The sequence below is a fragment of the Echeneis naucrates genome, chromosome 4 (genome assembly GCF_900963305.1).
Source record: "Echeneis naucrates chromosome 4, fEcheNa1.1, whole genome shotgun sequence".
Classification (NCBI taxonomy): Eukaryota; Metazoa; Chordata; class Actinopteri; order Carangiformes; family Echeneidae; genus Echeneis; species Echeneis naucrates.
In genome coordinates this window covers 10,132,407-10,143,921 of record NC_042514.1, presented here as the reverse complement: position 1 = coordinate 10,143,921, position 11,515 = coordinate 10,132,407, and the positions used below count along the sequence as shown (strand labels likewise).

At 42.3% G+C, this 11,515-nt stretch overlaps 1 protein-coding gene across 3 annotated transcripts; it reads left to right on the top strand.

Annotated features, from left to right (window-relative positions):
• Nucleotides 1-83: 83 nt before the first annotated feature.
• Nucleotides 84-7,660, top strand: amotl2a (angiomotin like 2a). Of its 3 annotated transcripts, none has more exons than XM_029499453.1 (11): nucleotides 84-222; nucleotides 887-1,659; nucleotides 1,767-1,917; nucleotides 2,538-2,682; nucleotides 2,774-2,866; nucleotides 4,138-4,433; nucleotides 4,530-4,720; nucleotides 4,811-4,912; nucleotides 5,011-5,171; nucleotides 5,494-5,670; nucleotides 5,931-7,660. In XM_029499453.1, the coding sequence occupies exons 2-11, from the start codon at nucleotides 959-961 to the stop codon at nucleotides 6,014-6,016; spliced, it is 2,103 nt and encodes a 700-aa protein (XP_029355313.1). In that variant the 5' UTR covers nucleotides 84-222; nucleotides 887-958; the 3' UTR covers nucleotides 6,017-7,660. The 3 variants fall into 3 exon arrangements, with proteins under 3 accessions (XP_029355313.1, XP_029355311.1, XP_029355312.1); XM_029499451.1 differs by having other exon boundaries at nucleotides 1,764-1,917; XM_029499452.1 differs by having other exon boundaries at nucleotides 191-318; nucleotides 1,764-1,917.
• The last annotated feature ends 3,855 nt before the right edge of the window (nucleotides 7,661-11,515 follow it).

Sequence of the window (11,515 nt, the reverse complement as noted above, 5' to 3'; positions counted from 1 at the left end):
TCCGCTCATTCCGGGCGCAGCGAACAATCGGCCCTCAGTCATTTATTGGCGCAGCGCTCCGCTCAGTCTGCCGCAGACCGTCCGAGGCGCTGACACGCTCACGCGCACACCGGAGTACGTGGAGCGATCGGGACGCTCGCGGACGCCGTTGGATTGAGCGCGAGCACACCGGGAGACCACGCCGCGTGTTGGGCTCTTTGTGTGGAATGAGACGATCGCTCGGTGAGTTTTACATCGTTTGATCCTCCGCCAAGTTCAGATCTGTCGCTGCGGTCCGGACTGGACTACCTTTACTTGGCGGTGTCCTGATGTAAACAGGTATTGAAATTCAATTAGGCTGACTCACAAAAAATGAGTTTCTTGTATAATTTCACACACACACACACACACACACACACACATCTGAGGGATTTCGCTATTATTAGTCTAGTTTGTATTTTTTCTCCCACGTCTAAACGTTGGAGAGTTTGTCATCGTGATTCACATGAAATTGGGAAAGCTGTGTGTGTTTGAAAACGTGGGCAGGGTTATGGTAACGGCAGGGACTGACGGGTCAGTGTTATTACTCTGCCTGCCTGGAGAAAGTTAGGCAAAACGGAGCCTGCTCTGACATCACTGCCAGGGTTATTTCCAGCAATAACTCATGTCCTCATAGCTAAAGTCGTGGTGTGATAAAAGAATTTTTGACAATTTGAACTGTGAACAGTGCTATCAGTGTTTGCTTCTGCTTGTGATTGACAATAGAACGGCAGCATTGACAAATGAATGAGGTTTAGGTACAAGGACACACTGCTGAGTTGATAATTAATTTGCAAGTATGATCAAGATTAACTGGTTTTTTTTTGTTTGTTTGTTTTTTTTTTGTTTGTTTTGTTTTATTCCCCAGATTTGTGATTTGTGAAGAGTCCACGCTGCCAGCTCCTGGCTTTCTTTTTTTTATTATTTATTTTTGACTGAAATGCGAACTGCTGAAGACTCAACTGGAACGGTCCTGCACCGTCTCATCCAGGAGCAGCTCCGCTACAGTAACTTGACGGACACACGCACGCTCCTGGCCATCCAGCAGCAGGCCCTTCGTGGAGGCAGCAGTGGCGGGGGCACTGGCAGCCCCCGGTCCTCTCTGGAGAGCCTGTCTCAAGAGGAGACCCAGTACATCCCGATGCCAACCCGACAGGAGCCTCAAGGCCAGGAGCACCAGGGGGACTGTCTGCGCTCCGAGAGCCCCATGTGTCATCTGTACCAGCTCCACGGTGAGGAGCTGCCCACTTATGAGGAGGCCAAGGCCCACTCCCAGTACTTAGCAGAGCTGGAGGGCCCCAGGATGGACATAATGGAGAGTCGCAGTGAAGGACAGTGGGATCTTAAAAGGGAGCATGCTCGCTCGCTCAGTGAGAGGCTCATGCAGCTTTCTCTGGAGAGAAATGGGCCAAGAGACAGCCTGGGTATGAACTTTTCTCACAGCTACCCAGAGTTGTATAATAATAATGTCAATGCTGCAGCGCCTGACAGGCAAGCGGCCCAACACTGTGTAAACCAGCGTGGGCCACCACCGGACTATCCTTTCTGTGTCAGCCGTCCTGGATATATGCTCAGTCACTCACAGGAGCATGGCCAGCTCTTCAGAGACCCTCCTCCCCCTTTCCACTCACAACATCACAGGTAACCCCAGGCCCCAATGTTTGATCACCAGACAATTCATTCAGTATTTTGAGACATTGTTGTTGTCAGCAGAGGCGTAATGAGTCACTCGTGTCTCCCCTCAGCAGGTATGTGTCTGCTCAGACCCAGGTGGCTCACGGCAGCATCTCCACAGCCTCCAGCAATAATTCAGCAAAGACCAACGCTTTGATGCGGGAGAATGAGCGGCTCAGGAAGGAGCTGGAGGTCTGTACTGAGAAGGCCACCAGACTGCAGAAGGTGAGAATGGATGGTGGTATGATTAGTGGAGCTGATGGCTCATAGAGGGAGTGGAAACTGTAAAGAATCACTTTTCCTGCCAGGACATGTCAGCATGATGAGCTGTGTGGCATTTAAGAAATATGCAGGGGAGAGAAAGCTCAGTGACTGGTTCACCTCATGGAGAAATGAGACAGACACATCCCTCCTAGACTTTTCATCCTGCTTATTGCACACACACACACACACACACACACCCGGAGTAGGGCTTTTCTATAATTCACTCTACCAGTTAATTGCTAAGTAAGAATTTTCACACATGTCCAGCCTGTATAATGTCAGAAATACATCCTATCCCCTTTTAATTTCAGTACATGCTGGCCAATTGCCATGAAAGCAGATAAATGCCTTGACACCTGGAACCCACATGTGTTCACTCAGGAATGTTGATTCCAACTTTTCAGTTGCACATGGTGTAAAGAAGCCTTTTCCAGAAGGCAGCCAAAAGAAATGGGTGGCCTTTGTGGTGATGACTAATAAGATGAATTGATATGAACAACTGCAACATAAACCACTTTACAGACAATAAGGATGGGGAGCCGCTCCCAGACATTCATGATCTCCTTATAATTTCCCCGCAGTTGGAGCAGGAGATTCAGAGGATATCTGAAGCTTATGAGACTCTGATGAAAGGCTCTGCCAAGCGGGAAACGCTGGAGAAAACAATGAGGAATAAGCTAGAAGCTGAGATTAAGAGGATGCATAACTTTAACAGAGATCTGAGAGGTACGTGTTTACTCTCATGTTCAGCTGTAACTGTCCTGCTGTTCAATGTAGCTCCATGTGTGCAATTACAAATTTCTTCTCCTTGGCACAGAACAACTTGACACAGCTACCAAACAACGAGCAGCCAAGGAAACAGAGTGTATAGACCAGAAGCAGCATGTCTTTGCTAAGCTCCTGGAGCAAAGTAAGTTTATGTCTGCGTCTGCCTTTTATTTGTGAAAGCTCACTCTCATAATATGAATCGTGACTCTGATCTGACCAAACACGCTTCCATGTGAAGCTCTCAACAACAGCAGGAGCATAGTTGAGTGGGGATTGGTTTCCTTTGTCAGTGATATGGTCTATTACAAAAGCTGTGTTTCCACATGGCTCTGTATCTAATGTTACGGGTGACCCTTTACAGACATTTTTCATAGCAGCAGTAAATGTGGCCCAGGTTCCAGGAATTTTTTTAGGTATTTCAGTCCATCACAGCTTTAGCAATGCCCTCCTGCTCAGTTTTGCATCACTGCTGACTTAGATTCTCAGGGGGAACTAATAAGTCTTCAGCTTCAGGACGTCCAGGCCCAACTCACCATGACCTTTGGTTAGCACACTCTCCTTGTTTGGTCATTTTCTTTACCTCACTGTTTGAAAATGATTGGCTGGTGCGGAATTCTTCCCTCCGTCTCTGTTATGTCCAGGCTGTGCGGGTGGATAAAACCAATAAATTCTTTTTGACCTTATCTATGCAGTTGAGCACCAGTTTTGATTCTGTAAAGTTGCATAATCAGTCATAGCACCCAGGGCATTTAAAAAAAGAATAAAAAACAGTTGGCTTGTGCTTTTTGTAAACACAAACCTTGTACAGCAGAAACAACACCACGTAACAACAGTGGGATATGTAGTTCTTCTTATATTATATTATTTATTTATTTTATTATTTAATTATTTTTTTTATTTTTATTTTTTTTTTTGTTATAAGGACATCTTGAATTATATTTTGAGCTGCTTGTTTACTTCATGTCCTTTGAAGCATTCCAGAGCTTTTCCCAGTACAAAGCTATGCCTGTGTGCGTAAGTGGATAAGAGGAAGTCTGCATTCCCTCCACAGGCATGCACTTGTGTTGTGTAATCACCTCTCTTTCAAAGTGGCACTGGCTCTTTTTAACAGTTTTTATTTAGATCTGAACTGGTTTCTCATGGCTGTATGGAACATATTACAATCCATCTTATTGTAACTGGCCGTAGCGCTGTAATTGATTGTCAGTTAGGACGACAGCAGCAATGTAAATGTCTCTTGTTGGTTGCATTCCACTTAAAGTGTAATCCCAGGAATGACTGCAAATACAGGTGCAGACACCCTTAAAGGGCCACTGAATTTCCTACCATATAGCCATCTAATTTAAGGATTAAAGACCCATAACTTACAAATTCCAGTCCACTGACCTCTAGTTTTCTCTCTCTGTATCCTAGATGAAGAGCAGCAACGAGAGCGGGAATGTCTGGAGAGGCAGATTCAGCATTTACGCATCTCTGGGGAAGAGTGCCAGCGAAGACGGGAGCAGCTGGAGAAGGGTCTGGCCTCAGCTCAGGTCCGTAACCAGCAACTAGAAGAAGAACTGCAAAGGAAGAGAGCATACGTAGAGAAAGTGGAGCGGCTGCAGAGTGCGCTGGCTCAGCTGCAGGCAGCGTGCGAGAAGAGGGAAGTTCTGGAGTTGCGGCTTCGTACACGGCTTGAGCAGGAACTGAAGAGCCTCAGGGCACAACAGGTGAGAAGAAGACATCTGATGCGATATGTTTAATAAGTAACTTAATTGCATATGTTTTGTCTATTATTCACCACTGCACTATGTCGTGTACTCCAGTCCCAGAACCAAGTGGCTGACTCCACATTGTCAGGACCGAGCTCCTCCACCTTACAGCAGCAGCTGCGAGAGAAAGAGGAGCGTATCTTGGCCCTGGAGGCTGACATCACCAAGTGGGAGCAAAAGTACCTGGAGGAAAGCACCATGAGGCAGTTTGCAATGGACGCAGCTGCCACTGCTGCCGCACAGAGGTATGACACGTCAACAAATCAGTCAGTTCATTACTAATGTAGTGATGTTTATCAATCTAAAATTTTAACAGCCGTACGTTACATTTTCAGAGATACAACCATCATAAATCACTCACCCCGACATTCACCAAACAGCAGTTTCAATGATGACCTGCCTTTGTCGAGTCATAGATATCAGGAGATGGAGAACAGGTAAACATCTTCCGGTGTTTTTGTTAAATTCGTCTTGGGGGCAGATTTATTTCATACTGCTTTGGCGCTTGTGAGTTCACCGTGTTTTCTGTGTTTAGGATTCGTGTACTTCATGCTCAGCTCCTGGAGAAGGACGCCATGGTTAAAGTCCTCCAGCAGCGCTCCAGATGGGAGCAGGGAAAGCTAGAGAAACAGGGGCTTCGGCCAGCAAGGTCTGCCCCCTCCATTACAGCCGTAATGAACAGTACGGACAGTAAAGGTGATTATTATTTTTATTATTATTTATTTATTTTAATGCGATGTTTAGGGTTTTTAGTTACATGTCTGATCAAACGCCAACTGGCAGACAGATCTTTATTGCCAGAATGTACACTTCCAAAAAAAAAAAAAGCAGGGCGCAGGAGACAACCGTTTGGTGAACCTCAAATAGACCATATGTTTTTAAAGTGGAATGCATATCATCTCTCACTCCAGAATAGCCTGATCCAGAATAGTCATGGGAAGACCTCCACAGGGCAGATGTGTAAATGTGGATCTAAGTATGTAATTAAGCAGCATCCGTTCTTTGTCTCCATTTGTAGGAAAGAGTCTCTCAGATGACCTGACAGGTGCTACTGTGCTGCAGCCTTGTGTAGTGCCCAAGGCCCCGAGCAGAGACTCCAGCACCCAAAGTGAAGAGCCCTCACAGGATCCTGACCTCACTGCAGAGCCTAGCAAGCTAAACACAGAGTCTGAGGTGGTCTCAACAGCTTCCACTGGTGAGTTTCTTTTCTGTTAAGACATTCACTCACAACTGGTCTTTTAATTTTCAGTGGATCCTTTATCTTAATTCTATTTGACCACTAGTCAATGTATAACTAGACCCTGAATCAGGACAGGGTGTACTGTTGATACATAAGATTTCAGACTTTGTCAGATGATGCCACGTGCAGCTATGCAAATAGCCAACGCTGCAATTGTATTTGCTTAAGCATACCAAAGTTATTTTTCTAATCTTCTAATTTTATCCTCACTGTAGATGCCACAGATGAGCCAAAGGCGCCAGCCAAGACATTCAGGAGCATCAACAGCTCAGATGCAGAGGTGGTTGAAATCCTCATCTGAGTGCTCGCTGACGCTCAAATATCTGAACAGTGACAGCCAACGATGACAGACACTTTTTGCCGACGTGTTAACGGCATTCCTTCTTGTCTGACTACTATATGGCAGAATCCAGAATGTGATGGAGAGCTGAGCTTTCCTTCTGCTGTTTCTGCACAATTCGTGAACTCTAACACTTGGCTCATGATTCAGAATACTTGGTACCTCAACAGAATTCTGTATTGTGGTAGGAACTGGGCTGCTGATTGTGTATATGCATAGGTTGTGCATGTTAATTTAGTTTCGTTATGTGTTGTATTCATTTTTGTAAATGCTGCTCAGGCTCTGTTTAAGAGGTGAGAAGAAAAAGGATCACTTCATAATATATACACAAATGACTCACTTTTCTGGATAATGTGTGCAGCATTTGTTTCTAGTAGCATGCCTATTACCATGGGAATATTTATAAACGGATTCTATGTTTTCAGGACAGGTTGGAGGATTATTTTATTTAGCAGAACCACTTGGACCCCTAAATTAACAGTTGTCCCCTTTTACATTTGGGTCCCTGCTCAGCAGAGGCTTTGGAAACCTCCTTTGAATGTGGAACACGCTCATCTCTCTCTTAAAAAAGCTTGCAAGGATTGACAGCCTTTCATGAACATCTAACTTTCCAGATCCGGGTTAATGTTAGGGGCCCCAGATGGCGAAAGCCCAACATTTTGCTCCTCTCTGCTGACACGCTGAAGCTAATCTTCTTGCATTCCTCGCTGAGGGAATGCTCCTGTTAAAGAAAAAGGCTATCTAAAGTCTGACCCCTCACCCTTGTTAAAATGGCATGCATTCTCCACATGATTCATTCTCTGGGGCTGGTTATTTCTTCTGAGCCATCGTCGTGGGTTCTACCAGAAGTGCAAAAATGGTCAACTATAATTGACTGGCATTTGCTACTCTATTTGTTGTCCCCATCACTGTGTTATATTCAGCTGTGTTTTCTCCATTGCTTACATTTCTGAGTTGCCTGTATCCCTAACATGGAATCTTCTATTTATTTCTCATTGCATAGTGTAGGATCACTGAACACTGGTGAATGTAGCCTTCTCTGTTTCCATGTCATGTAGCTAACTGGAAGAGACCACAATTCAAATTTGTTCTGCTCTTTTGAGGGGAATATTACCAGAACTCATGGTTGAGTTTTGAAATGTTTGAACTGATGTCAACTGTGACAAAAATAACATTAACCAATTGTGTCTTTAAACCATAACAAATAGTACAGTTTATACACACTGAGCTGGTTTTCCCCTTCAAGGTTTTCATCATATTTCCTGTGACGGTGCATTTGCTGGTCAGAGCAACGTGTCAATTTGAGTTATTATATTTCACTTTTTGGAATGTGTTTACATAAATGGCTATTTTGAAGTTAGAAAAGTTAATATATTTTTAGGTGGTTTTTTTTTTCCGTTTGTATAAGTGTATTTGCTTTGTTTCCTGGTGCCAAAGATGTACTCTACTTTTAAGTTATAACTGATGACAAATGGCAGGCTCTGAAAAATTGCCTTGGGTTCAGTGGGTTGACCCATTATGATGGGTGCTGTGAACTTTTGTAAAGGAAACATTTGTATGTATGCCTCAACATTTCACAATAATAGATTAAAATTCTTAATATATGTGAGATAAATGGCTTTCTGTTGTAACTTTTGCACTTGTTTACTCCACATTATACTGTGGATGAATACAAAAACCCTACATACTGAACATCTAAGTGTGAATGGAAGTTAGCTGTAGCCTTTTCCTCAAGACCTGCTTGTTTATTTCATACAATTATAATCAATAACAAACAAAAGAACATGTTGCACAGTAAACGTTTTAGGAGTAGCAAGATGAAAAATGTCAAACTGCTAATATTAGAGTCTTTTGGAATATCAACAGCAATATTCAGCACTTTAGGAGCAGGGTGATTAAGTAATTATTGCATACATTTAAAGTTACACTATATTAATGAAAATATGAACAATAGTTAAAATAACCATTACCTTAAACAACTGAATAGAGTGACAACTTTCCTACAATTACACCTACAGTTACAGATACAACAGTTAGCAGTTATTTGTTTGATATATATTTTTCTCTATGCTGAACATTTGATATATTTACTGTCTGTCATACCCTCCTAGTGTGCATATGTCCTCCTGTGTGTGTGTGTGAGTGATTGCAGGACTGAACCCAGGTGTGCTAGAGTCAGGTGCCAGTTTCCTCAGCTGTCACTCATTACCAGTCACCAGCTAGCTACTTGAACTCATCTCTAACGCTACTTACTCACCAGACTGTAGACTTAGTTCTTGAAGGGCAGCATGTTTCAACTTGTGCAATTTTGACGGGGGTTCTTTCTTTTTTTTTTTTTTTTTTTTTTTAATGTGCTGCTTCTCTCTGCTTAAGATCACTGGCCTAACTCCTGCTACCAGCTAAGTGTTTGCTATCCTATGATTCCCAGTGTGGACCCTGCTCCCCATCAAGACTAAGTAAGTGGGCTAATGTTGCGGATTGAAATTAATTTACTATTAAACATACATTATCTCCCCAGTGACCCCACCCTGGATAAGTGGATGAAGATGGATGGATTTACATTATCTTTTTATATCTGAAGAAAGCCTGGGGAGCTTTGGTTAAAGTGAATGTGAGTGGTTGTTTGTCTCTGTGTTGGCCCTGTGATGGACAGGAAACCTTTCCAGGGTATACCCTGCCCTCATCCAGAAGGATGGCTGGGATTAGCCCCAGCAGCCCCCTCCCCCTGTGACCCTTATGGATAAATTGTAAAATATTAATGAGATGCATTTGCAACATGCAGTAATTTTGATTTATATATTGATTAAAGTGAGTGCAAGTGGTTGTTTGTCTCTATCTATATAGCTCAACCTAATTCCATCAATGTACAACTCACCCATTACAGATGTGAGATGTTTTATTCTCTCCTTCATTGAACAGGAAGGCTGTGGTTTGTTTTAGCTCATCTGCATGATGAATTCCACCAGCTGACCTGTTTTTTATAAGGAAAATTAATCAACATTTCCACAGAAACTCAATTACCAAAGCAAAATTGACCTCAGTGCTTCATATTTATGTGTTTGTTTTTTCAGGTTGCCAAAATATGGCTAATATGCTCCACTGAGGGACATGACCCGCCTTGAAGCTCAGAATTTCCATGGTGACGTTGTGCGAGCAACAATGTCTTTCAGAATATACCTAATGCACTTGTCTGTGTTGTTAGTTATGAGGTTGCCCCAGTCAAGGGGAAAATACAGCTATTGATGTTATACTGAATACATATTTATTTGCATTCAAAAGATACTAAAAATTAATGTGGTACATACTAAGGTTTTACATTTGGGATGTTTTAATCTTGAAAGCTTAGATGGAACAAATGACATTTGCACTGAGTTTGAAGATGTTTGAGCTGAATATACAGTGTGGATTTGTCATGGGTTCTTACAATAAGCACAATGTCTTCATGACAATTCCCCACACCTAATCAGCTGTCTCATTTTGGACAAGCCAATCAATAATTTTGTCCTCTAAGCAGTACCTTGTTTTGTATATAAAATTTTATATTCAAATCGTATATGAAATTAAAAAGATGAGTATGGCAGCAGCATCTTATATCCGATGAGCTTCTTTGACTTGATGTGATGTTGCAAACCTGCTTGGCAAAGCATAGGTTTTGAGAACATGATTAAATGAACCTATAACACACTCAGTACAGGAAAGAAGACGTCAAGTATAAGCAAGTCCCAATCATGTTATGCTTAAATCATCCCTCATGGAGCTCAACACTAACTTCTTTGTTGCTGGTTGTATTGCTTTGAAGGATATTTTTATGAATACTTTCTCTGAGCTTTTACTTAGAAAATTTCTTCTGTACGTTTGACATATTAAACATTTTTCCTTCCTTGGTCCCCCTGGGTGAGTTGTGGGTGGCATTCCATAGATGCCACACATTTTCCTCCTGCTGCCTTTACTTGTTGTAACTTAGTGCCACTTTTCTCAGCTCAGAAAACCTACAATAGTGAACCTTCATACTTTTGTCAGATGGAACACATGCAGCACACTGGGTTCAGTGCTTTGTGCTCACACAGATGACATTTAAAATATTTCGCCCTGCTATCAGGGACAGTATTTCACGACATGCATGTGATATTAAGGGTTCTAAAGGTGAAAGGTTGTGATTGTTACTCCAAGAAAAGCAACTTTTGCAGGGACTCATTCCCAGGAACGCTCAAGTATCCTGAAGTCTTTATCATCCCGGGAGGATACATAAAAACACTCATTCCTACGGACATGTATGCATTCCACACACATCTGGTCTCTTTCTGGAATTACTGTGATTGTTACTCTTACCATGATTTCACCACTTTGACTCCCAGAGACTGCAAATGGTTCTCATGTAACCAAACCAGCAGTCAAGAACAGATGTCAACAAAGCAAGCTTTTGCTGGAACAATTACGTTTTTTTGCTATTGTTGTTTTGACATCGTCAGTAAACTGAACAATCATGAAATTCTGCATATTCTTCACATTCTGTCTTTACGTTTGTGCCAGTGTGTACTACCTGAATCAATCTTGCCTCTAAAGCTATTGCACATATTTGTATCTTAATGCAAGTAAATCAGTGTGTCTGGCAGCATTAGTGGGAACAATTGGTTACAAATCATCTGTCCCCTTTTGGAGGTGTTTCTGCATATTTTGCACCAAAGGCCTGCTCGAAATACTCGGAAAAATAACAGTGGCCTTCTGTGTTTTGTCTTAATTTCCATGGAGATTCCAAAACTTCCTGCCTACAGCAGTTATGGAATGCGCCCCCACCCCCCTTAACCTTTCCACATAAATCAGGGCGCCGTCTTATATTTTTAGTGTTGTTCCTGAGATGGAGCTAATCTCTCAGATAGCTGGCTAGTTGCAGCTAATTTTTGTAGTGCCTGTTGAGCCAAAAAGGTATGAAGATGTTTTAGAATGACTGAGACCAAGCAGCAGCTATCAAACTTTCTCTGCTGCACTTCTCGCCTGTCATCACTCATTCCTCTTCGTCACTTCCAGCGTTGGGTGTATTACTTTAAAAAAGTACTTTTGTTATAGTTTACTAGTTACTTCTGAATTTGTAATTAAGTTACAGCATTACAAAGGCAACTAATTACCAGGGAAAGTAACACTTGCACTTTTTAAGCTACCAGTTTTTTTCCCTTTTAATGGAACTGTACATTCAACGGTTTGTTTATAATAAAAACTGAATTATATGCTTTTAAATGAATAAAACCGACATCTAATATAAACAGTTGTTGACAGAAAACTGTAACGTCTGCACTTTCAGTTTGTAATGTGTACTTAGGACTTTGCTTCATAACCAGTTTGGCCTGATGACTTTTAAGTGAGTTTTTAAAACTTGTTCTTCTGCCTCCAAACGCTGAAAAGATTAATTCTACTAGCACACCTCATGATAAAGCTTGAATATCCCTCAGCAGCTCCCGAGCAGCC

Coding starts and splice junctions, on each gene's coding strand:
- amotl2a (XM_029499451.1), top strand. CDS start 959: ATGCGAACTGCTGAAGACTCAACTGGAACGGTCCTGCACCGTCTCATC. Junction 2,683..2,773: donor CTTTAACAGAGATCTGAGAG/GTACGTGTTTAC, acceptor TCCTTGGCACAG/AACAACTTGACACAGCTACC. Junction 5,172..5,493: donor GAACAGTACGGACAGTAAAG/GTGATTATTATT, acceptor CTCCATTTGTAG/GAAAGAGTCTCTCAGATGAC.